This window comes from Rhinolophus sinicus, chromosome 3 (assembly GCF_057876585.1).
Source record: "Rhinolophus sinicus isolate RSI-liver-muscle chromosome 3, RSI-T2T, whole genome shotgun sequence".
Lineage (NCBI taxonomy): Eukaryota > Metazoa > Chordata > Mammalia > Chiroptera > Rhinolophidae > Rhinolophus > Rhinolophus sinicus.
In genome coordinates, this window is record NC_142503.1 from 170,301,535 (window position 1) to 170,328,829 (window position 27,295).

General features: G+C 37.4%; 1 protein-coding gene across 6 annotated transcripts in view; it reads left to right on the plus strand.

The window, feature by feature from the left end:
- Positions 1-27,295, plus strand: part of SYNE2 (spectrin repeat containing nuclear envelope protein 2) — a 280,114-nt gene that overhangs the window by 105,990 nt on the left and 146,829 nt on the right. For all 6 annotated transcript variants that reach the window (XM_074327378.2, XM_019733404.3, XM_074327380.2 and 3 more), the window contains exons 28-42: positions 1,378-1,535; positions 2,369-2,519; positions 3,319-3,926; positions 7,065-7,244; positions 7,683-7,833; positions 17,526-17,684; positions 18,320-18,481; positions 20,390-20,491; positions 21,443-21,643; positions 21,996-22,167; positions 22,716-22,828; positions 23,941-24,143; positions 24,576-24,695; positions 24,794-25,085; positions 26,285-26,436. In XM_074327378.2, the coding sequence (XP_074183479.2) occupies positions 1,378-1,535; positions 2,369-2,519; positions 3,319-3,926; positions 7,065-7,244; positions 7,683-7,833; positions 17,526-17,684; positions 18,320-18,481; positions 20,390-20,491; positions 21,443-21,643; positions 21,996-22,167; positions 22,716-22,828; positions 23,941-24,143; positions 24,576-24,695; positions 24,794-25,085; positions 26,285-26,436 (2,924 nt within the window). The remainder of the gene's footprint in view (positions 1-1,377; positions 1,536-2,368; positions 2,520-3,318; positions 3,927-7,064; positions 7,245-7,682; positions 7,834-17,525; positions 17,685-18,319; positions 18,482-20,389; positions 20,492-21,442; positions 21,644-21,995; positions 22,168-22,715; positions 22,829-23,940; positions 24,144-24,575; positions 24,696-24,793; positions 25,086-26,284; positions 26,437-27,295) is intronic.

Sequence of the window (27,295 nt, forward strand, 5' to 3'; positions counted from 1 at the left end):
TGGATTGCATTTCTAATGTCACCCAATTCCAGAAAGTGATTTGCATGCAAGCGCCAAACCCAGGAAAGACTTTGGTTCGGGGTTCTAATTTATTGCTCATGCTCTAATTTGATACTCTAGATATTGTGATTTGCAAAATTTTGGATCGTGCCTGGGATGGGGATGAGGGTTCAGAAGAATTGCTGAAAACAATGTGTTTAGAGGCAATTTCAACCAACACTGCTTCCATGTTGCTCTAAAATTAATAATAACATGAAAAACCAGTGACTGTACATATTTGTTTCAGTTGTTCATCATCTTAACCAAATTGTCACGATATCTATCAGATGTTGGGCGCTAAGGAAGGGGCAGGCAGTGTAGGAACTTTTCACTCTTTAAGTGATGGATGGTCCTCTTGGAGAGCCATCAGAAGTATTGCGTTTGATTCAGGAACTACAGAAAAAAACAATCTAGTAGTGGGCACATCAATTGTAAGCTCTACACATACGTATGTTCCTTATTTTGAAGATGATCTGTGCATTACAGCGCACTACTCGTATGCTGGGAGGTATATTAGAGTGAACCTTCACAGAAAAGTTACCAGGTAGAGAAAGGGCTATGGCTGGGACCTACTTTATCCTTTCCTATTTTCTAGTTTTTGTCTTCCTTTTGTGATGCCAGTTCCTGAGCCATACTCTACTGTCTGGCTCTTCTTTATTTTCCTTCTAAGTAAGCAAAATTCATATGTTAAAATCTCTGTTCAAATGATGGATTTAGCATGTTTTCAATGCAGTTAAGAAACTGTCTTGAGATCTTACTCTAGGGCCTGAATAATGAATTGGTTAGAAAAGCTATATTAATCCTTGGGGAAAGTGATGACCCAATTATACTGGTAAGCATGCAGTAAAATTCTGTAGCAGTGCCTTTTTTTTTTTTTTTTTAAATAAAAGAATCAAGATGAGCAGAAATGGCATATAATTTTTAGGTGTTTAATTATAAATCATAAATTAATGTTATTCACTTCTCATTTGATAGAAGTAGTTTTGGTGTGCTCCAAATTTCTTTTAGTTTAGGAAGAAACAAGAATTTATTACCTAGAGGAAACAGAGTAGCTGTTCTTACATCTGTATGTCTTTCTGAGTTGTGTTCTGTGCACCTAACTTAGAGGAAGGGAGTGTGGTTTCCCCGAAAGCCGTGTTTTTCACTCCTTTGACTTCATGGTGAATCCTCATTGTTCTCAGAAGGATACTTCACTTATGGATGGCTGGAAAATACTTTTTAGTGTATTTTCATGTGAAACTTTGTGCCCACAGTGGGTGGATGTCTCATTTTGTAAGAATAGAGTAATTGTGCCTATTAACCCATTAGTTGATAAATTAATGTATGTGTTTCATCTAGGTCTTAAAAAATGAAACCGATGCTTGCTGGAAAGAGTTTGAAATCACTTCACTGAAGTTAGAAGAGCTTGCAAGTGACATTAAGAAGCCTTTTATAATTAAAGCAAGAGACAGCTTAAAGGGAAAAGAAAGAGAGTTTCAGATGGCTCTTACTACCAGGTATAATTCTGAGATCTATTAATGAGTTGACTAAATTTTTAAACGCTACTTTAAGCTAGGCTAGTACTGTAGTATGTTATTTTATTGTCACAACAACCATAAGACAGGCTACCATTATGGTTGCCATTTTACTGATGAGCAATCTGGTAGGGAGGTTATATAGGAAGACTAACCAAGCCACACCCCGGCCAGAAACTTAAATGCAACTCAAAGCTTGTTGAGTTAAACAAGCCATGCTCTTCCCACTGTCTCCTCTTGGGCATGAGTTTAGCCATGTCACATAAATTCTCTGGGCCTTGATTACCTTATTTGTAAAGTGAGAGTGCTGTTATTACCCCGGTGCGGAGGATGTATATCCCCAGTACATATCCCCATTTTACATGGGAGGAAACTGAGCCTCAGAGTCTACATGTTAATTATCCAGGGTCACACATTTTATTTTATTATTGGTAGAGCCTATTTGTAGAACTCTATTATATTGCCACTAATAAAATAATTAGTATTCATAATGAGGTTTCTTTGTCATGAAGGCAAAGTTAAAATTACAGTTAGTAATTCGTATTTCAAAAGGATGGGAAAGGCTTAGTATATTTTACAGTTTTCCTTTCAGTGTGTTATCAAACTATTAAGAATACCTGGGTATAGCAAACAGCTCATTCCTTGGCATTTTGGATTGCTGAGTTTGGGTTTTAATGTGATGATCTGTACATATCCTCGTATATATTTTATTGGACAATTATTTTCTGTTCTTGGTTGAGTAATGACATTCATATGTTTTATAGGATATCCTTCTGCTGTGTTTTTCCCTCACATCTAATTTATTTTTCACTCAGAATGGAGTCTTTGGAGACTGTGCTGCAGATTATGTTACCTGTGGAGAAGGAATCACTCCTTCTCTGTGGCTCAGACCTGCTTTTTCTCCATGAAATGGCCATTCAAGAATTTCATCTCACTGATGCTGATGGCATTTACCAAAACCTGAGGGTAAAATAAGTTCTCACAATATATCTATAGAGTGATCAGTTCCTCGGAGATTTATATATGTTGATGTTTAATTATACATGTTTAATTACACATCAGTAGTATGTATTTATAATATAAGCCATGACAGAAAAATTTTCCATAGTTTAGACTCGTTATTTATTTTTCAACTCTTTAATTCCTTTCAAATTTGGACATAGGTACTCTGGCTTTGAATTCAAAATGAAGGGTTCCTTATGAATGCCTCCTCCAATGACTAAAATCTTAAATATACTGCACCCATGTGCTTATATAGGCATATTCTGCAGTTTACTTATTCTAAATCCCATTGTAAATAAAAAATGTTTATTTTCTTTTTCAGATTATAAACAGATACCTCAATAGTTCTACCATGTTTCCCCGAAAATAAGACAGAGTCTTATATTAATTTTTGCTCCAAAAGACGCATTAGGGCTTATGTTCAGGGGATGTCATCCTGAAAAATCATGCTAGGGCTTATTTTCTGGTTAGGTCTTATTTTCAGAGAAACATGGTATCTCTAATTATTTTCACTGAAGCAGTAGATTTGTTTACTTGTTTTCTCTTGGGGATTGAAACATCAGGAAGGGTATCAGATAATAAAACAGCTGGATCATCTGATCATTTGTAATTAAAATGCTTCCTTCTGTTGAAACTGTCAGCCTTGGTTAAACTGAGAAGCAGTTTTCTAGCTTAAGTCTAGTTACATAATTTTAGGTTAGTTTCTGACGTGCAGTATTTTTTTCTGCCGCAGTCTTCTCAGCTTTTCTTACCTTTATTTTAGGATATCCAGGATTCAGTAGCAAAGCAGATTGAAATCTGTAACAATTTGGAGCAGTCGGGCAACTTTGTGTCCAAGGAATTACACCCACTTGATCTACATGAGATGCAGAATATTATACTGAAGCACAGAACACAACTCGAAGAAATGAGCCACAGAGTCCAGAGGAGTAAAGATGCCCTCAGGGCTCTGGAAGATTTTTTGGCTTCTCTGAGAACAGCTGAACTCTCTGTTGAGATGGTTACAGACCTTCCAGCCTCAGATACACAGGTGGCACCAGAACAGACTTTGACAGTAAAAAATAAAGAGGGAGAAGTTTACCTGATGAAAGAGAAAGCCAGACATTTGGATAAACGTTTGAAGATGATTGGTATGAGCTTTAAAGATGCTGAACGGGGTGAAGACACCTCCTGTGAAAAACTTCTTGATGCTTTGTCCAAAAACTTACTTGAAACACATAATGGTAGACAGGAGAAACTCACTGAAGAAGACAAATTACTGGAGGCCTGTGTTTTCAAAAATAATGAGCTCCTGAAAAATATTCAAGATGTGTACAATCAAATCAGTAAAATTGGTCTTAAGGATCCGACTGCTCCAGCTGTAAAACAACGGTAAGTACCGTTTCCGTGCATTTCCATCCAAGGTGACACTCTTTCGTGTTTTCAAATATCTATTAGGTGAAACAAATACTTCCTATGTCTTTCTGTTCCATTCCACTCTGTTCAGCTTTCAGCATTCTTTTCTCTAGACTTCAAATAAATTTCCTTCTTGATGATATTGTGCTGTTACCAAATGTTATGTAATTCTTTTTCTTTAAAGTGTTCATTCTCACGGACAAAATATAGTGAAATTAGATTTGTATAAAGTGCATGAGTTGCTTCAAAGTCCCTTTAGTGCTGTGTACTTATTACGGTGTTCTCTTGATGGGGGAAGACCTGAAAAACTCCACACATTAATAAACACGTGGTGGCAGACCCACATGTCACACCTTGTCCCTACTTCTTCCTTCATTATTTGGTTTCCTCCTCTCCTCCCAGCAAGATTAGGGTGGGGACTGAGTGGGGGGCATGGGATTGAGGTAATTAAGGTTAGTGTTGATTCTGGAGACAGACCAGAATTGGGGTAAATGGAGATTGGTGGTGTTCAATATGAATGCTGTAATTTTCATTCTGGCTTTCAAAGTTGGCCTCTAGGTCCTGAAAACAAAAACCATTAGCAAGAGTCACTTTTGTGGAGCTCCCCGCCCCTTTCTAAATCTCTCCCACTTTCTATCTCCTCTACCCACCTCTAGTCCCTCGAGTTCAGTGCTCTTTTGGGGCTCTAGCTGATCAGGCTCTTCGCTCTGAAATTTCCCTGTGACCTCAGTCTCTGTGAGACTTTCATTCCTACAGTGCCCAGTTCTTCATGAGGTGTTAAACTAATTCCTAATTTAGAGACTAATTCGTTATAAATAAATTGTTGTAGATTTAGAAATATTAAATAAATTAGACGTTAATTTATAAATGAAGGATATACATTTATAAATAATAAGTTAATTTTTAATTTAGTTATTAATATAAGAAATTGTAGTGTTTTGGGTACTGGGGACATAGCAGTTAACAAAATAGACAAAAAGTCTTACCCTTCCTAGAGCTTATTATGTAGTAGGGAGAGTAAAATATTCAGTATGTTTGATGGTGATAAAAGCTATGGAGAAAAATTAAGCAAGGAAGCACGAGGAGGTTGCAATTCAAATAGGGTCATCAGGGACAGTTTTATTGAGAAGGTGACCTTTGCGTAAGATGAAATGAAGAGAACTAGCGAAGTGACTACCTGGAGGAAGAGGCTTTCAGGCTGAAGGAGCAGTGGGTACATAGCCCAGGTATGGGACTGGGCCTGGCAGGTTTGAGGGGAGACTAGAAAATGAGAGGTTCAGCAGTGAGGGGAAGAGGTTTGAAAGGGGATCAGAGAGTTAACGAGTGGGTTGGGTAACTTAGCTCATGGAGGCACTTGTGATTACTTTAGCTCTTTCTTTGAGTAGCACTGGGAAATCGTTGGCGGTTTCTGAGCAGAGAGAAATGATTTGGTTTTCATTGTAGCAGGTTCTCTCTGGCTGATGTGTTGAGCATAGACTGTAGGAGTGAAAGGAGGACGCAGTTTGGTGTGACCTACTCAGTAACCCAGGCGACAGGGATGGTGGTGGCGTGGGCCAGGGGTGAGGCGTGGAAAGTGTTAAGCCTGGATATATTTTGCAAGTAGAGTCTACAGGATGTGCTGACATGTTGGACACAGGGTGTAAAAGAAAGATGGGAGACATGGTTACTGGTCCATAGTCGGTCCTTGTGCCCGACGACACTTCAAAAGCCAAAGCTCAAAATGTCAAGAGTTTGGAGGAAGGAAAGGTTTATTGGTCGAGAAGGAGCCAACCGGGAAGATGGGAGACCTCATCCTCAAATCCATCTTAAGAAAGTATACAGTTCAGGCTTCTTTCGTGTCAACGGAAGGGAATATAGGAGGGGTTGTAAAACTCAAGCGCGATGCAGAATTCCTCTAATGATTAGCACATCTGCATACAAGACTAAGCAGGAGCTAGTCGCGTAAAGGTCCTGGGAACATCGCAGGCTTGAAAAAGATGGAGTCAGAGACTGCGCATCTCACTCTGTTACATTACCGTTGGCTGAGGTAAGAAAGACTAAAGTTTATTTGGTATTGACTGAAAGATCAGGTGTGCTCAGTTTGGGAAATAATAAGTTCAATATACTTTATGACGTTGAAGTAGTGATATCGACAAGATTCTTAAAAATAGAACGGATCGGGAGTTTGGAGGGAAGTCTGGGCTAGCAGCACATATCTGAGAGTTATCAGTGTTTGGGAATGCTATTTAAAGCCATGAGATGGATGAGATTGCCAGCGGGGTGAGTTAAGATAGATGAGAAGAGGTCAGGGGCACTCCATGTTAAGAGATCTGGGAGATAAAGAGGAGCCAGCCAAAGATACTGAGAAGGAGTGGCCAATGCAGTAAAAGGAAAATCTAGAGAGTCCTGGGGCCCGAGAGAGAGGGCCTTTCAAGGAAGAGGATGTAAGCAACTGCTGCTGATGAGAGAAGGAAGGTCCAGACCGAGGATGGAACGTGGACTTGGCAATGTGGAGGTTACTGGAGGTTTTGAGGAGCAGTTTTGGAGGAGCCATGGGGAGTGAAAGCTTTAGGGGAATGGATCCAAGAGAAATTGGAAGAGCAGAAGTAGAGGCAATGAGTATATGATGAAAGCATGTTAGACCTAGATGAGTGAATGGAGTTAATCCCTCCAGGATTAGTTTGCACAGTAAAACCCTTAGTTCAAATGACTTCTTTGTACACAGATTTCCCTAGTGTCTTCCTTCCTCCGTGGGCCCCTTCACCCTTCCTTAGGAGGCTGCAGTGCTCTACTATCTATCTCTTCTTTCCTGCTCTCTTCCCCACTCACATACACACGTACTCTTTCTCTCTCTTTTCTTTCACATGCGTATACACACCCTTTACAAGTGTATTCATCGCAGAAAAATGCTACTGTTTCTGGTTTTTGTATATTTATTATAATTAAAACACAAAATGAGTATTCTAGAAATACAGAGCGCCTCCTGAACGCTGTAATATGTAATAGGGGTGTCTAATTTTTGTCTTCATAAACCTCATGAAGACAAAGTTAGTGTGCTCCCTCAAATTATCCATGTTTGTGTCAAATCACATTGGCTAATAACTGGCTGTTGAACTTTTCTCTCTCATAATCAAGGAAAAAATCACTAATCAGACTGGATAAGGACCTAGATGAATATGAAGACGAGAAGAAGCACTTGCAAGAGATGGCTAATTCTCTTCCACAGTTCAAACATGGCAGAGGAAATGCTCTGAGGCAACAGTGCCAAAATACAGCACTCTTGTGGGAGAGCACAAAAGCTTCGGTCACTGAATCGTAAGGAAAAATCTTTCTCTCACTGCTGCTTCTTGTGTCACATTATGTTCTCTGACTCTAACCCTCCTGTAAGGGCCCTTCTGATTATATTTCACACACTTGGATAATCCAGGATAAGTTTCCCATTTTAAGATTTTTAACCTAATCACATCTGCAGAGTCCCCTTTGCCATTACGGTGACACTTTTCCAGGATCCAGGGATTAGGACATGGGCATCTTTGGAGGTTGGGGGCCTTATCCTACCACACCTCCCTACTTGCCAGATAAATATATGTGCCATCATTCTAAGGTTAAATTGGTAAAACTGTGATAAACCATGTCATGAGGAAAAGTGCTTCTACTACTTACTGGTCATTATTATCGGATACTTAAAAAGAGAAAAAGAATGGTTTTGTTATTTTCAGATGTTTAGCTGTTGTACATTTTTTCCCTTCGTAGCCTTGACCAATGTGAAAGAGTTTTGGAGCTCTTAAAACAATATCACAACTTTAAAAGTGTCTTGACAACTTTGATTCAAAAAGAAGAGAATGTCATCTCCCTTCAGGCCTCGTACATGGGTAAGGACAACCTGAAGAAAAGGATAGCAGAGGTGAGTCCAAATTCTAAAGGAAACTACACAGTGGCCTCGCTCACAAGTCGGACAAAAAAGAGGGTATAAATGGAGTCATTTTCGAAACTTGGTTTAAAAGAAATTACTAGTGACTTTATTTTACCAGATATCTAAGAATTTATTGAGTATATTACCAGAGCTTGAAAAAAAAAATATCATCCCCCAAGTTGATGCAGTGTCGCTTCTGTTTGGGTTTTGATACTGGCGGTATGGTTCTGTTGGAGTCTGGGGTCACCCCCTCCTGCTTCCTCTATAGTCTGTACTGACCTACCTAAAAGGAACCTGAGACTTCATTGAAGTCCTGAGAGAATGAAGACAGTAGGAAAGTTCCCTCTGTTGTTAGTGAACAAAGGAAAAATTATGTTTTTATTTATTTCTATAAAGGTGTGCGGCTAATCTCATTGTTTCCCCATCTGTGTTCATATCCTCACCATTCATAGCTTCATATTCTAAGAAGAATATTATTTTTGGACACTAGGTGTCATTATTTTCTATGATTTTATGTGGTTATCAACCACAGCACAGAAGAATGGAATAGTTAGAAAAGAATATACTCCACTGCCCTCGATTATTATAGACCAGAAATTTGCTTTTCCTGTTGGTTTGATGATTACTATGCTAAAGTACTTTCAAAATGTCAAAAGCATGTGTGAAGTATAGTCTACTTAATGTATCTGGTTGTTAGAAAGCAATTTTATTAAACTTCCCAGTTGCTGAGAGCAACATCTGTAAAAGCTTACATAGACCAGATTCTTAGAATTTATTCTTTATCCAGAACTCTTGTCCCTGAAACTGAAGTGACACTTGGGGTGTAGACCCATGGCCAGTGTCACAGGTGAGGAATAGCCGTTTGGAACCCACTTCCTCATACTCAGTTTCTTAAAACTGACCAATCCCAAAGAGTCCTGTTTAGATACCAGTTGTACAATATATGACTGTGCATCTGGTTTCCTATGAGACTCAATAGAGGGAAGCCATCAAGACCATGAGCAGTCATTTGGAGTTGCTCAGATACAGCCTGTCAGATTCCATCCAGCAGAGGCAGCCTCTGGGTTTGGTGGTCTCAGAATCTAGAAGGATCCTGTCCTCATTCCAGTGGATTTAGGGAGGTATGGTTCTCTTGGTAATGAGAGAATCCGGTATGGTCAACTGTATAAGATTCCCTGAACCTGTGTCCCAGTTCCCATAGCTACTGTTCTGCTGTGTCCCTGATACCAATTTCCCACCTTGTACTCCTTTCTGGAATCAAGGTCTCTGCCTTTTTCACACCCCCTGAGCCCTGCCTTGCATACTGACCAGATATCTAGTCCCGCTTGACTTACAGCTGTTCTTGGTTTGTGCTAATCCTCCTTAGTCCTCAGGTCCTACCTGTGTCCTGTTAAGAATCCTATTAACAGCAGAAAGCTATCCCTGTCCTATTACGTGAGGTAGCGTGTAAATGCCCAGCAGAGTTCCTGGGACTTAACATCTTGATGAGTGTCAGGTCCTCCGTGTGTAGCTGTGGGGGTGTACAAACCTGTCCTCTACCCTCAAGGTTCTTCTGGCTGGTCTAATGATCAAGTAGACATGAAGCAGATTAGCAAGAGAAAATAACCAAATTTAATACATACATGTGTATGGGAACCCTGCATGCAAGAGAGAGTCAGACCCCCACATGCACGAGAGAGGTTCAGAGACAAAGAGGGAAGTGGGTATATAAGACATTGTGAGCTCCTGATGAGGTAAGTTGCGTTGGGGGCTCAAAGCATCACTGCAGGATGATAAGAAGAGCTGATGTTCAATAAATAGAACTTTACTCTGCCCTATGGATAGGTCAAAAGAGGTTATCTCTGATGGTCACTTTTTATGGAAAAGGTCCCTAATTCAAGTTCTTCTAGGTAGTTAAGGGAGGGGCACAAGTTTCTCTTGCGCCCTTGGCTAGAGTTTGGGCAAAAGAGAAAACCCCTGAAGCAGTCGTCCACTTGGTTCAGGACAACTGGAATAGAGGCATCTTTGCGTGGAGACGTGCTCTCTTTGAGCTTATCTGTGATTTTTCAAAAGGGGAGCTGACTGGCTGAACATCTCTGAGCACAAATTCAGATGATTGTGAGGCATATCTTGGGGTTTTTCATTCTGAACCCCCATATGGCATAACTGCAGCTCTAAACACTCCTCTTTTCAAGTGCTTGAACACTCTTGCCACCACCCCATAACTGTATAAGCAACCCCGTAACTATACATGGTATACTTTCCAACCAGTAAAACTTCCTCCATCACCTCCAGGCAGGTGGCCCTCCCCTGGGTAAGTCTCCCTGCTGAGAATCTAAGTCCAGGCCCTGGGCTTAGATTCTGCTTTCTGCCATCATTAGCTCCTCTGTGGCTGTTATCGTAGTCTGTTTGGGCTGTTACAACAAAAATACTGTAGACTGGGTGGCTGATAAACAACCAAAGTTTAGTTCTGGAGGTAATTCTCAGAGCTTGTTGCCCTTGATGCCCTGCCCCCCCCCCCCCCCCCCAATTCATGTCCTTCTTCCATGCAAGGTACATTCATTCCATCCCAACAGCCACAAAAGTCTTAACTCACTCCAGCATCAACTCTAATTTCTAAGTCCAAAGTCTCATCTGAATATCCTCTAAATCAGATATGGGCGATCACCTCATCATGAGGGAAATTCCTCTCCAGCTGTGAACCCATGAAACCAAACAAATTCTGTGCTTTCAAAATACAGTGATGGGACAAGAATAGGACAGACATATCCGTTCTGCAAGGGAGAAATAGGAAAGAAGAAAGGGATAACGGGTCCCAAGTTAAGTCTAAAACCTAACAAGGCAAATAAGGTAAAACCCCCATATCTTGACTGGATGTCCCCCTCCCCCCACGGGCTCTAATGCAGGGGGCCCTGCAACTCTTCTGGGCTGGGGTCCCACACCCTCAGCTTTCCTGGATTGAGGTCACACACCTGTGGCTCTGCCAGGCATCCCCGTCCTTTGAAACCTAGTAAGAGCCAGCTGTGCCCCCTGGGCCAGGGCGTTCTGGGCCTGTGATGGGAGTGACAACCCTGATGACCTCTGAATCACATTTAGGGCAACTCTTGTCTTAAAGAATAACGGCTGGCTTCTATAGATCCATACTCATCTCCTTATCTGAGGGGCATTTGGCTATCTCATTAGCATTCTCATTTTTTGCAACATGGATAGACTGAGAATTCTTCAAATCTTTTAAGTTCTGCTTACTTTTTGCTTACCAATTCCATCTTTAAGTCATTTCTGTCTTTTCAAGTGTTACTGTAAGCAATCAGAGGGAGACAAGCCTCTCCTTTACACTTTGCCTAGAAATCTTTTCCGCTAAAATAACCAGATTCATTGCTAGCAAATTCTATCTTCCACAAAACACTAGAACACAAACACGACGCAGCCAAGTTCTTTGCCACTTTCATGACAAGGATCGCCTTTCCTCCACTTTGCAGCATGTTCCTCATTTCCCTCAGACCTCATCAGAATGGCCTTTACCATCCACATTTCTACCACCATCCTTTTTAGGATGACTTAGGTATTTTCTAAGAAGATTGAGACTTTTTCTACAGGTCTTCTCTTTCTGAGCTCTCACCAGAATCGCCCTTAATGGTTTATTCATGGCAATGTAGGCTTTTCCTAGCTGACCCCTCAAAACTCTTCCAGCCTCTACCCATTACCCAGTTCTAAAGCCACTTGTACCTTTTTAGACATTGGTACAGCAGCACCGCCACTTTTCAGTACTAATTTGTGCCTTAGTCTGTTCAAGCTGCTATTTAAAAAATGCCCTAGGTTGGGTGGCTTATAAACAACAAAAATTTATTTCTCACAGTTCTGGAAGCTGAGAAGTCCAAAGTCAAGGTGTCTATAGGTTTGTTGTCTGGTGAGAGCTGGCTTCCTGGTTCATAGAGGGCTGTCTTCTCCCTGTCTCCTCACATGGTGGAAAGGGCAAGAGAGCTGTCTGGGGTATCTTTTATAAGGGCACAAATCCTATTCATCTCTCCCTCATGACCTAATTACTTCCCAAAGGCCTCACCTCCTAACACTAATACCATCACATTGGTGATTAGGGCAAGAGCTTCTTATAGTTTATTAAATAATATAAAAACTTGTGGCTTCTTGTTTTAATAACAGTTTTAACCATGGATAAATCAAAGAATGAGGGCTTTTAATAAATCATTTCTATGTATAGTATGGTTTTATGTATGTGTAACATTTAGTAATATAATAATATAGTTCACTTAAACATGCTGTCATAGATGGAGGTTATAATAGTTTTAATTTTTTTATTTTTATTTTTAAAATAGCTTTGATAGTGAAATGAGCACTCTACATTGCTGATGAAAGAATATATTGATACTACCCTTTTGGAAAACACTTTGACAGTATTATTGAAGAACCTTGAAACTCTTTCTACCGTTTGACTAAATATTTCACTTCTAGGATTCTGTTTTAAGCATAAAATCTTAAATGTCTAAATTCTTAATATCAAAAATAGCCATTGCAGCACTTTACAAATTTACTAATTTCCGTTTTTCTTCACTGGTCGAACCATACCTGCTCCACTCCAATCAATGACTTGCCCCAGAAGCTGAAAAACCCTGAAACCAGAAGAATTGGTTTTATCTACAAATAGGATTATGATGTGGGATTGCCGTGTTAAGTTATCCTACTACTACTGATAATAATAAAAATGATAATGATAACTTCTCCCATGATGGTTCGGTCATTGTATGCTAAGTACTTTGCACATTATTGTATCATTTCATTCTCACAATAACCCAATAAGCTAAGTATTATTACCCCTGTTATACTGGTGAGAAAAACAAGGCTTATAGAACTTTGGAAGTAACTGTAGGGGTTTCACGGTTATTAAGATGGTGTTATGAAAAGAACAGAGAATTCTCAATCCTGCACCATCAATTTTCATAATTTGCTGTGGGATTGTCAAGGGAGACATACAGTAAAAATATAAGACCAAATGGTACCACTTTATTATTACCTGTACGAGTGCCCAATACTTCAGCAAGTGCTCCGGTAAAAAACGGGTTCAAGCATACAGGCCAGCCTAAACATGTACAAGGCCTTTATCTTGACCAGATCTAACTCTACATTTTGGAATCTTACCACCCTTTGTTTGGCTTCATAGGGTAGCTCAGATATTGATGCAATGACCTGGGTTCTTCAGTTTACGTTAAGAGAGGTGCATAATGCTGGTCTCTGACTCATCTTACCCAGTACCAATAACGAACAACACAAAGCAGAAAAAAGAACCATATGCATGTGCTAAATTTTTCATGCATGCTCATCCTGCTCACTAGTAAATGTGGTCCAATTTATGTCTTGGAATTTGGACATTCAGATTAGCAACTTTCTCTGTTTAAGAAAAGGGGGAAAAAGTGGGTATAGACATTAAGCAAATTTCCAAAGATTATATGGCTAATTAATGAACGGCAGAATCATTATTTAAGCCCATCTGACTACAGAGTCATGTTTTAATGATCATAATATTGCTTTCCCTGAAAACATAGTTGAAACATGTATATGGCAAAGTCAAAACTGGTTAACTTTGCATCTGTGTCACCTCAATTGTAAAGGCTGGCTCACAAATGGTATTTTTTAAATTAATAAAATAATTACCTTTACAAAATGTATGAAAGTCCAAGCTTTTAAAAAATTGTGTTGAGAATCTTGTATCTATTATTGTGTCTAGCATATGGACATTTTATGTGTTTGCTGAAATAATACTATTTTGTATGGAAGATATAGAAGTTCTAGTATCCTGTTGTTTAACTCTTTTCTCAGATACTTCTTTTACTGAAGAAAGCAGATTTTTAGTACTACTGATTGTTAACATAACTTTCAGTTAATTTTGTGATGACTTAGGTACTGTCTTCAGAAACAATCGATTTCTGTAGTATGTGTTGTCATAATGCTTTCTACCAGTGGCCGAAATCTGATACCACTGAGAACTTTTGTCCTTCAAAACCATAGACACCTGGATGTTTATCTAGGATATGGTGCCAAATTTCCACTCTGTTTAATGAAAGACAGAGTGGAAAAGTAAGACTAGAAGGCTAGACTGTCAGGGGACTATTAAAGTTTGGGAAATGTCAGAGGGGGCCTAGTTTCCTTTATTTTACTCCTTCCATTCATTGTAGAACAAAACCTGCAGTTCCTGTCAATGCTAAAAGTACCCTCTCCTACTCTTTTCTCTTTACCCACTGGTAGGTTGTATCAACGGAACAACAATGTTCTCTGAATGTAATAAAAATTAGGAGATGTGTGTGTGTGTGTGTGTGTGTGTGTATGTGTGTATGTATCCATTTAATTAAACATTTATTATGCCCCAATGCAAAGAGTCCTGAACTAGGAGGAAAAAACACCTGGGTTTGCATCGCTGCTTTGCTAGTGTATCAGTCAGTGTTCAGTCAGGAGACAGAAACATCGCTGGTAGTTTGTTTTTTTTTCCATTAAAAAAATTTTATTTAATTTTTATTGTTTGAATTAAACTTTTGAGATAATTGTAGAGTCATATGCAGTTGTAAGAAATAATACAGAAAGATCCTGTGTACTCTTTCCTAAGTTTCCCCAATGGTGTAATCTAATCAAACTATACTACGATACTGCAGTAAGGATACTGATACTGATAGTCAAGACGGAGCATTTCTATCACCTCAAGGACTCCTCATGTCATTTTATAGCCCTACCCACTTCCCTTCTATCCCACACCCTCAAAACCACTAATATGCTCTCCATTTCTATCATTTTGTCAGTTCAAAAATCTTACAAAAATGAAATCATACAGTGTGTAACCTTTTGGTTTTGCCTATTTTCACTTAGCGTAATTCTCTGGAGATTCATTTAGGTTCTTGCATGTATTGATAATTTGTTCCCTTTTTTGCTGTTCTCTTTTTTCCATGGTATGAATGTACAACAATTTTTTGAACTATTCACCCATTGAAGGTCATCCGGGTTGTTTATAGCTTTTGCCTGTTAGGAATAAAGTTACTATCAATGTTCATCTGGGGGAGGGGGTTGTATGAGCATAATTTTTGTATCTCAGGGTAAAAAATACCCTGGGGTATAGTTGGGTTGTATGTTAATTGTGTATTTAGTTTTTAAAGAAACTGCCAAATTGTTTTCGAGAGTGGCTGTACCATTTTACATTCCCACCAGCAGTGTGTGAGTGATCCAGTTTATCCACAACTTTGCCAGCATTAGATATTGTCTATTTTTAATTTTTTAATTTTAGTCATTCTGATAGGTTTGTAGTGGTATCACTTTTTGGTTTTAATTGGCATTTCCCTAATTGCAAATGATATTGATCATCTTTTCTTGTGCTTGTTGACCATCTGTATGTTATCTTTGTGAAATATTTCTTCATACCTTTTGCCCATTTTCTAAATATATTGATTTTTTGTTAACTGTTGAGTTCATTATATATTCTAGTCATTTGCAAATATTTTCTCCCAAACTGTAGCTTGTCTTGTCATCCTCTTGACAGGGTTTTTTGTAAAGCAAAAGTTTTTAATTTTGGTAAAGTCTACTTTATCAATTTTTCCTTTGTTGGGTTGTGCTTTTGTGTCTAAGAATTCTTTGCCTAGCTCAAGTTCCTGAAGATTTTTCTCCTTTTTTGTGTGTATAAGTTTTATAGACTTATGATTGTCATTTAAGTCTATCATCCATTTAGTGTTTCTTTTTCTATAATGTGTGAGACTTAAGTTAAGGTTCATGTTTATGTCTATTAATGTCCAGTTGCTCCAGCACTATATATGTTGAAAAGACTATTTCCTTTGTTAAATTGCTTTTATACATTTGTCAAAAATCAGTTGGGTGTGTTTGTGTGGGTCCGTTTCTGGGTTCACTACTCTTTTCCATTGATCTATTGTGTCTGTTCCTCTGCCATTACCACATTCTCTTTATTATTGTACATAATATGTTTTAAAATCAAATAGACTGATTTTTCCCACTTTATTTATTTTTTTCAAATGTTTAAGTTATTCTAGTTCTTTTACCAGTCCATGTAAATCTTGGAATAGTCTTTTCTATATCTATAGAGTAATATTACAGGGATTTGGTAGTAATTGTGTTAAAATTGTATATCAATTTCAAGAGAATTGACATCTTTACTGTGTTGAGGCTTCCATTCCATGAATTTGGTACGTCTCTGCGTTTATTTAGACCTTTGATTTCTTTCATTAGCATTTTGTAATTTTCGGCATAAGTCCTATGCATGTTTTGTTAGATTTATACCTAAGTAGTTATTTTTTGAGTAATTGGAAATGATACTGTATTTTAAATTTCAGTGTCCCTGTAGTCATTGCTAGTTTGGAGAAGTGCAATCAATTTTTCTGTGTTTATCTTATATTCTGTGACCTTTCTGAACCTACTTTTAAATTCTAGGAGTATTTTTATAGAGTCCTTGGGATCGCCTACGTAGATCATCCTGTCATCTGCAAATGGGATGATTTCTTGACACCAGGGATAGGGCACCTTGTTAGTGCTGGTTGGGGATGAGAGTTCTGGCTCCCAGTAAGCCTCCACTGATCCCTCCCTGGTTCTTGCTGACATCACGGGGGGGGAGTGTTTTGTTATTGTCCAACAGGAATGAAAATCCTGGCTCTCTATTTCACCTTCTCTGATACTACCCTGGTTGAGTGAAGGTGGGGCTTCTGTTACAACTTGATGATGGTGGAAGTCTAGGCTGTACATTGAACTTTTGTTGGCATGGTGGGGATTGGGCCACAGTTTTTTCAGTGGTACTTGTCTCCAGTGAGGAATTATTTTCTAAACATTTTCTGCCTTCCTGGGTTGTCCCATTTATGGTTCTTTGGCTGAAGAGAACAGGCTTTGCTTGGGGCTTTTTTTTGGTCTGTAATATAACCAGGTGCTGGCTTCTCCAGCACACAGTCTGAGATATCTAAGGAAAAAGAAAACACAGGGAGCTCACAACCAGCTTGTTTTTCAGGAGCTGATGTCCCCAGCCATTCTCCCTTCTTGAACTCTCCACATTTCAGTCCTCTTAAGTTTGTTTTGTATATTATGTGCAGGGTTTTTAGTTGTACTTAGTGGGAAGAAGAGGAAAAAGTGTGTCTACTTCGTATTCCCAGAAATGGAAGTCCCCGTAGGGTGTATCTTTAGATCTTTGCTTAGGGGAAATCTGTTTTCATATTTTATGTAAACATTAAAAGTATTTGTGTAGTATTAAATTGAGAGAATTGGTGAAACATTAAGATAACATTTGTCAATACTAAAATCTCATTTTACAGTCTAAGGTTATTGTCCTTTTCATGAAATAGTATTTCACTTTCCATGTTAGAAATGATGTTGAAGTTAGAATTATGGAAGATTAACTGGAAGTCATATTAAATATGTTTTAGAGTTCTGTTTTACCTCGTTTACCACTTGAATCTAGGAATTATCATTTTTTATGCCATTGAATGGAGGTGTTTTGTTTTGTAGAATATTATTTCACATGGACAAGAAATAAGGTTTTAGACAATATTTCATTTTGCAGTGTAGGAAGAAAATTGGGTGTAGAATTATTACTAAACCAGATGGTTAGAATTCTAAACAATTTTCATTGAGAAAGTGGAACAATAAAAGCCAATAATAGAATTGTTATTCTTACCAGTTTGAATATGTCAATATATCAAAACACGTTTCATCTTTTTCAGATTGAAATTGTCAAAGAAGAATTTAATGAACATTTAGAAGTTGTAGACAAGATTAACCAGATCTGCAAAAATCTACAATTTCATCTAAATAAAATGAGAACCTTTGAAGAACCTCCTTTTGAGAAAGAGGCTAATATTATTGTGGATAGATGGCTTGATGTAAGTGATAACTTAGTTGACTAGAAATTCTATTGTATAGCAATTAAATTGATCTTTTCTGTTGTATCTTTAGTATTTTTTTATCTGATTACAAAATTCAAAAGTGCTCATTGTAAGACTGTTCAAATAATATAAAATTGATGACTTAGGAATTACCTCACACCCAGAGTTAGGCACGACCAGCAAATGGTTCTATAATCTTCTAGATGTAAAAGTGCAAACTTAACTTATTTAAAATGAGTAACATTTAATATGTTACACAAGATGTTGATGTTCAACTGTATATTTAATACATTTTTGGTTGATAACTAATGATATTTTTTATGAATCACAAATTAAGAATTTGTTTTATAGTTTCATGGGGTTTTTTAAAGTACCTTTTATTTATTGTGGTTTAGAAATTAGGAAGACTATTGCTTTCAATTGCATATAAGCTGCAGCATATCAGCTAAGATTTTTTTTTGTAGAAGAAAGATCTACATGATATGTTGAAGCAAATTTTTTGTTGATGAATAAAGCAAAGTAGCCGGTAAAGGTAAACTAAACAGTTATTTAAAAATAGTGTTTGACTGAAACAATAGTTTTCATACTTTTTAACCACTAAATGTGTTATTTCTGTTTGTTAATTATGGTAGATAAATGAGAAGACAGAAGACTACTGTGAAAATCTTGGCCGAGCTCTAGCTTTATGGGACAAACTTTTCAACTTAAAAGATGTAATTGATGAGTGGACTGAAAAGGTCCTTCAAAAAATTGAATTACATCAACTGACTGAAGAGGAAAGAGAAAAGCTGAAGGTACTTTAACAGATAAAATATATGCTCTTTTTTTTATACAGTTGACATTTTAGTATGGAGTTTGCTTTCTTGAAGCAGGGTAGAGAAATCACAAAGAACTCTTTTATTTCTTTTATTATCCGTGAGTGGAAGCTGAACTCTGTTGTTTCCTTTATGATATCCAGGAAGACATAGGCAGGTTTGATTAACTCTGGAGTTCACAGACGCCTAAGGGGTTCATGGATGAAATGACCTTATATGGGAGAAATCACATCTTTATTTTCATGAATGTCTAACTAAAATGTAATATTTGTTTCAATTATAAATATAGTCAACAAACGTAGTTGGATGAACTTATATGTGATACTGTTATCAAGAAAATTACTGGTATTTTAAAAATCATTATCTGGTTGTTGTAACTATTACCCTTATCACTATTGAAAATACGTGTACAATATTTAATAGAACTACTGCCAGATCTTGTTATTGAAGATATTAAAGAGAAACATATATTACTATAGCATGAATTATTTTTAATATTTTGATAACTGGAAACCAGTGTAATAGTTTTCCTTTATGGTCCTACATCATTTATTTTATGTTTTATTTTAAAAATATTATTATACAAAGTGTCCATAGGATTCACCAGACTGCCAGAGGGGTTTATGGTATATAAAAAGTTAAGAACTCCTAGTAGAAGCCCCATCAAAATGCATAATTGTTCCCAGGTGGTCTAGTCCCTGGATTAGGTAAACTTTTTTCTTAAAGAGCCAAATAGTAAATAGTTTAGGCTCGTAGATCATTTCATCACTTGTCACAACTGTTCAGCCCTGCTGTTGCAGCATGAAAGCAGTCATCCATAGACGGTACATAAGTGCCTGAAAGTAGCTGGGTTTCAATAAAACTTGATAAAAACAGATTGCCAGCCCTTAGACTGATCTAGATATGACTGAACGACCTTCATAATTTGAATTAAGCAGTCCCTCAAAAAGATTAGGAAACTACAAGGCAGGTATCAACATCTTTTCAGAGGTTTTTAAAAGACTGGTTTTTAAAACAGTAATTTCAGGTTTTCATTTGGAAAGAAAAAGAATTAAAGTTACATCTTTTAACTCTAGGGAGATTTTTTTGCTAATTGTTTTGTTTGTTTACATATTAGTTTGGACCATATGAAATCACTATCTTGGTAGGTCAAAAAACAGTGAAATACTGGCAATTATATCTAGTTCAATAATGTAAAACTGTATGTGCATGTACGTGATGGCTTTACAGTGCCAGGTCTAATGCTTCAAATCTCATTTCTTCTCTAATGTGTCCTTTTATTCACTTTTAAATTCAAATATTTACATTTATACCTTTGGAAAAGATTTTCAAAATGTGTGGTGATTTATGAGTTTCCTGGGTAGATGATGATAGTCGTGAACTAAAAGTATGATTTTCTAAGTATAAATGAATTATCACTAAGAGTCCCTTAAATTTGTCATGAAGTACTCGTTGTTTAAAAATGTGAAGTTAAGGATGATAGGCTACCAGCCTGTGGGCCAAATTCTGCCAGTGAGGGGGTGGGGGGTGGGGGGAGAGAGAAATGGGGTGTGTGTGTGTGTGTGTGTGTGTGTGTGTGGACACAGTTTATATGTACAGGTCTATGAAATGTAACGCCTTTTGGTAGGCCCTGCATGCCGGTGTGGCACAAGCCTAGCTCCTCCCCGTTGTCTTACAGCTCAAACCCTTCCCTTAGTTGTAAGGTTTGCCTGACCTATGAAGGCACTTGAGTTTGTAACTCCCAGGACTCGGTCAAAAAAATAAGTGATTTTTTGGGGGGCAATTCAAAGGCTTTCTCAGTTTCTGTTCATTAACAATAGCAATCATGGGTACCAGAAAATAAGGTATAAAATAAAAATATTTTTTCATTAAAATTATGTGTTTTAGGAAGAGTTACAAGTCCATGAACAAAAACCTTCAGAATTTTCTAAAAGAGTGGCTAAAATACAGTTTCTGCTTCAAAGCAGTGAAATACCCCTTGAATTGCAGGTAAGAGAATTTTTTTTTTAAGAGTCACAATTAAAGTACTCTAACATAATGTTCATAAACCAGAATTCTAATCTTAAACCTAAAATAAAATTAGGATTATTATTTAATTTACCTTTGGTTCCTATATTAAGTCCAACCGAATTTTTAGTAGTCTGCATAGTTTATGATCTTTGTTCCCCTTTAGAATGAGTAATATCATTGTTTGCGTTCTTTTATTCCCATTTCATGTATTTCACAGGTCTCTTGTGTGGAAGGGGAGACACTACTGTGTTTCCATGTAGAGTAACGGGTTTCCTCATGAATGTCTTGGATGTAGGAAGGAGAATGTGGCTCTAGTGACTCGAGGTTTATTAATTGGTAGATGCAAAAACAGGCAGATTGCCCCAAGTGTGATTTTCTATTGTGTGTAGAGATCTGTTACAATTTTATGTAGATCTAAGTGCATAGTGGCTGAACATGAATGTTCATATGGCTGAATATGAGTCCGACTTTCTGGTTGAGGTCCTGGCACTGCCACCTGTGTTAGGTCTTGGGCAACTTACTTAACCTTCTTAACCTTCTGTATTTTTGTACATTAAGTGCGTACCATGAGGCTGTATACATAATAAATAATAAATGTTGGCTATTTTTTGTATATGTTTTTACATATTTTCAAATGAGTACTATGAAATAACACCTCAGTTGGTATGCTATATAAAACTTGTTTTAGGGGGTAGAGTTCAAATTAGTCTCTTAGGAAAAAGTCAGAATGTCAATTTCAGTTTTTTTTCGTGTTACTCTTTTTCTTTAAAGGCAGCATTCGAATTGTCCTATCAGTGATGTAGAACAATGAAGAATTAGAAGTAGAGAAGCCTCTATTTCACATGAAATGCAGCAAAGTCTCAGTTCATTCTCTAGCAGTGCAGTTGTTTTAAAGTCTGTTACGGTACTTCATATATTTCATGATTTCAGGTCATGGAATCCTCTATTGTAAACAAGATAGAACAAGTGAAAACGCGATTAGCAGGAGAATCCAGCATTCCTGCCCTCAGTAGCAGCACAGCTGAGCTAAGGGAGGACCTCGATCAAGCCAAGACCCAGATCGGGATGACTGAATCCCTCTTAAAAGCCCTGTCTCCTTCCGACAGCTTGGAGATCTTTACGAAACTAGAGGTACTTCCCAACTGCTTCTCTTCTGTGAAGCAGAATTATTATTCACATTTATTTCTGATGGTATTAACCTCTTGAGGTTAATAAAAATAATTATTAAAAATGAAAACTTGGGGGGGAATCTCAAAAAAAACAATTTATGTATATTTAGCAGTTTCACTTTGACTTGCTTTGTGGACAGTAATTATTTGATATTAAATTGCATTGCATTATACATATACTGGCTAAGAGAAAGCAAATCCACCCAACAGAAAATCATCTAGATTTTTTGTAAAAACAGTGGAGATCTATTATGCTTTGTGTAAATCGAGCCCATTTTAAGACTTAATGAATGTTTGTTTATTTGTTTGTGTAGGAGATACAACAGCAAATTCTACAGCAAAAGCACAGTATGATGTTACTTGAGAATCAAATAGGTTGTCTGACTCCTGAACTCTCTGAATTAAAAAAGCAGTATGAAAGTGTCAGTGATTTATTTAATACCAAAAAAAGTGTTTTGCAAGATCACTTTTCTAAGTTACTAAATGGTGAGTGCAATATTTCTCTGACTGTGTTTTCTAGGAATCTTGAAGATTGAATGAGTACTGTGAATACAAAGGCTCTTCTAAGCTTCACTTCGAGATAGTTGCAGAGATTATATTTAAGGAAAAGCAGTGATTGATTAAGGAATTATTTGGATAAATTTGGGAGGGGGGTTAGAAGAAGCACTCACTGATCGATGCATGTCATAAACAACATCTAGTTGTTTATTTCACAAAAGAAAGTCACCAGCATCCTCGTGTTTAACCTGCTCCCTGTGTTGAGTGAACCTGGGGATGTGCCTATGAGCAGGCTGCCCTGCTGGTGTCTTTTGGGGTCCTGTATGCTTGGAAAGGAGGCTTAGTGTCAGAAAGGCACTGCCATCACTTTCTAGACTCTATTAGCCCTCAAAATTGGGTTTCAGCTTACCATTTTACACAGTGTTTTGTGCCCATGGAATGGGAAGCAAGTTTCACAATCTCCCGCTTTAACTAGATATAGGAAGTCTTCCTTGAATGAATACAGCTTTTTTTTTTTTCTGTTTTCCCCCCTGCAGATCAGTGCAAGAACTTTAATGACTGGTTCAGCAACATGAATATGAACCTTAAGGAGTGTTTTGAATCATCAGAAACAAAAAAGAGTATGGAACAAAAGCTACAAAAACTTTCTGTAAGACATACATAAATTTCAATTAGATCAAAACTCAAATTTTAGAGGCATAGAACTGTATTTAAGTAGGTAGGATAATAATTACTTTGATTTATTAACTTCCGACAGAGAGAGAATATTTTCAAATAAGGTGGCATTTCCCCAAAATATTTTGAAACTCTCTTTACTGGGTAAGGGTGCAAGTGGTTTAAACAAGTTCTGTTTTCACACCTATTCTGAGTTGCTATTTATCAGTTGTGTTAAAATCATATTTGATAAAATAATAATAATAAAGACTTCACCTAATTTGCATTTTAAAATCCTTTTCTTTCCCTTGATTTTCTAGATCTTTTCCCAGCCATATTTCTTTTAAAAATTACCGTTGAACTTGAATACACTGCTGGTTAGAGTGTAGTGGAGGGTAGCATGAAATAAAAGGCAGAGTGCCTGGCATTTAAAATGCATGTTGTACCCTTAACTCTTGATCACTTTAGGGTGGATTGTCTGGTGCTGTAGTTTGGATGATAAGTCTTGTTATCAAGCTTAGTGATGGCACCAAATATGCTCTGATTCCTTGCTGTGGTGATAGCGTTGTTTATTGATAGAAATGCCTTTCTTCTCATTTGTAGTTTAAAGTTTTCCCTCCCCTCCCTTCACCTCCTCTCCCCTCCCCTCCCCTCCCTTCACTTCTTTTGCCTCTAACTTTGCCCATTGCATGGGCCTCAACAATTGATGCTCAAACGTTGGGACACAAACATTGAAATAAATTCTGATTTGGACCAAGTTAAATAGAGAATAGTCTGTATAGTTTCACAAATTAATAGAAAGCAACAAGTATTTAGGAGAAGTTGAGCAAAAACTGCAGCCTTCCTGGGCTTACTTCTACTGACCTTCACAGTCACCCTGCATTATTTTGCTGACGCCATTCCCAGAAAATCAGATGTATTCATACATCCTAGAACTGAGGTAAATTGTCTTTTGCCATCGGAGTCAGTCATGTCTCCATAGCCCTTCTTTTGTATAGGATGTTAAGAAGATGGCATGTCTAGGTACCAACTTGGAAAGTGTCACAGGGGTGGCAGAGACCATACTTAGACTTGCCAGTAGGACATAGATGTTTTGTCTTTTTTAAGGATTTCTTGACTCTTGAAGGAAGAGGCAGTAAAATACAGCAGGTGGGAACTGTACTGAATCATGTGAAGAAGCATCTGCCCAAAGCACATGTTAAGGAGCTTCACAGTTGGATTGTAAGTCAAGAAATTGAACTAGAAAAAATGGAGTCCATATGCCAGGAGCGAGCAAAGGAACTTGATGACTATTTGCAGCAGCTACTGAGGTAGGAAATAAATCACATGTTTTCTAATGATACCTTTCTGTGTACTCAGCCTCAGTACAGCTAGCATTGGGAGGATACATGTACACACAGATTTTACAAATAAAATACATACTTTCAAATCTAAGTTTGGCTCTGGAAGTTTGGAGAATTCTTCAAATTATTTAATATGGCAAAGATTTAGGGGAGAGTCTGAAAATGTTTTGTTTGTTTGTTTCCTGTCCTTTATGATATATTTGTGTGGCTCATTTCTTTATGGAATACCAGTGTAATACAAGCTATTAGTATTCAGATATTAATGATACAAATGAAATTTTTCCCAAAAATAAGAACAACATATAGTTATAAACCTGATTGGCTCACAGCAGTCATGCCCATCTTCATATAAACACTTTTTGCTTATTTTGTATTCTAACATGTGTAATGTTCTTTTAGACTCCAGGATGACCATAAAAACCTGAATAAGTGGTTGACTAACCAGGAAGAGAAATGGAAAGAAATGGAAGAATCAGGAGAGAAAACTGAGCTATTTTGCCAAGCTCTAGCTAGAAAGAGGTATAGCTGATCTTATATAATATTTATTTCCTGAGAATATGGTTTCTTACATGGTGTTATGGCTCCTATAAACTTTCAGTGGCATTTGGAATTTACAGGGAACAATTTGAATCTATGGCCCAGTTGAACAACTCTTTGAAGGAATATGGGCTGACTGCAGAAGAAGAAATAATAACGGAATCAACACGTTTGATTGATAGATACCAAGCATTATTGAGACAAATATGTGAAAGTGAGGAAGAGGATAAGTTACCTCCTGCCGAGGACCAGAGCTTTAATGATCTTGCACGTGATGTAATTCATTGGATAACAGGGATTAAAGAGTCCCTTATGGTTTTGAATTCATCTGAAGGCCAAATGCCACTTGAGGAAAGAATCCAAAAAATAAAGGTAAAACTGTGGAAACTAAATTTCAGAGGTCATCATGAACTCTCATTTTGAAATGATGTAGAGGAAATTGGCAAAGATTTGTTTCTTAATGGAAAATAGGATGACTGTGGAATGGTGGAAGATATTCAAATCACTAAACTTACAAAAGAGAAGGGCTGTGATGGATCTAAAATTATTTTAATGCAGATGGAAGAAAGAAAATCTTTGTGAGGGCAATTCTCAGTTATTGTCTATCTTCACTGAGTGCAGAGGAATTGAAATGCAGAAAATAAGTTGGAACTGTGGCAGGTGGGAATTGGCTAGGATATAAAAAGATGACATGTCAGTGTAGCAGAGGAATCCGCAAAGCCAAGGGCTGGGCTGTAGAGGACTCTTCTTCAGAGTGGAAGTGTGGTTCATAAAGGTTATAGTTGCTCAGTGGGTTATGGAGGACAAGGAAATCTCAAGCTCCCTTGAGCTCACGTTTATTGAAGGGGGCATTCAATAAATATTGCTAGTTTAAAATGCGGGGGGCAGAGCACATGTGCTTAAAAGAAACTTGGGAGAATTGAAATCACAGTAATCGAAGCATTGTTAGCGGAAGAAATGGTTAAGAATGGTGAGCTGTAAGGGTTGGTGAGACTTAATGAATTAATTGGAACATTTTGGAATTATATCCGAAAGGTTTTCCAAAGAAGGTGAGCCTGGAGTAGTTTCCAAGAAGGGAAGAGCTTGATAGTTCAGGGCAAAGGAGGGAAAGAGAACAGGGAATGGGAATTAATTATGTCATGGTGGAGAGGTACGAGCAGACAGGAGGGGCACGGCATTTTCCAGTGAGAAGCCTTAAGTCTCATCTGGAGTGTATGAAAATGTCTTCTTTAGGTTGTTACCGTAACTCTCCATCCATAAATAATGGAATAGATAAAGAGGAGGATTTGCCAGGTTTTTCTTTTTGGCACATAATTTATTTGAAGGCAGTTGGAAATCAAGAGGAGAGCAGGAATGCAATCAGATCAACCTGACAAATGTTTATTATGAACCAGTCCTGTGTAACATGAAGTAGATAACCTTTGTCTTTTGGGTATATATAAAAATGAAAGGGTAATTTTGAAATCTGCTCTGCAGTTAGAATCTGAATATGTTTATAAATAAAAAGATACCATATGTACTATCTCTGAGTAATCGGAATGAGATTATAGAATCTTTTTTGTTTCATTCAGGAAATCATTTTACTGAAGCCTGAAGGGGACGCTAAAATACAGATGATCCTGAGTCAGGCTGAGAGCAGCAAGGCTCCGTTGGTTTCTAAGGCCATTACTGATATCGAGAATCAGTGGGTTAACACACTCCACTTAGCCAACACGTATCTAAGGTAAAGGGCATGCCTCCACCAGTTTCTCGGTTTTTCATTGTACAGTGAAGCCATAACAAGTATGTTTTGTCTGTCTGCCTCCTGGGTTTGGATATAACATCTATTGGAGAGAAAGTCAGGTCAGGGACATCCAAAATGTCAGAGACGACGAGTAATGATAGTCCTCTGGATCAGACATAAAACAGTGTCATAACGCTGTGGCAGTGTTTTCTTTGGTTGGTGCATCAACCAGTGTGGTTCTTGGTAACACATTGACTTTGTCTATCATTCCACCTTCAATTTACTTCTGCACTGAAACTCCCTTCCCCCAGACAACCTCAGTATCTGCATGATATTACTGTAAAATAATTCATGCTGTTAAATATATTTTCCAAGAGATTCTTAAATGTGTAAACATCGATAGATGTCTGAATTCAATGGACATAATTCTGGTGGAAACTTAATTCATATCATATCTTAAATGATACATTTAATGTTTGATGGAAATGTAAATTTTATATTTTTTTGTAGAGATAATCAGATCAAAGCTAATTTAAGCAACAGAAAGCATGAACTAGTTAGTTGACCGATATAGTGAATGCTTATTTATTTTACTTATATGAAAAAGAAAAACATAGGGTTATTATTATATTTAAATATAGTAAGAGCTGGGGTAGTTTTTAGATAGAAATCTAAATTATTAAGTATTCTCAGGTCAAATGATGTAACAAAACAATAATTTTTAATACTACTACAAATAATTTCTGAGCTACACTTAATGCTGTTTAAAATGTTATGATGCCAAAAGAGTCTCTGGGAATAATGTATATTAGTGTTATTTTAATGCTTTTTATTATAATGTCTGTTATAATATGCAAAA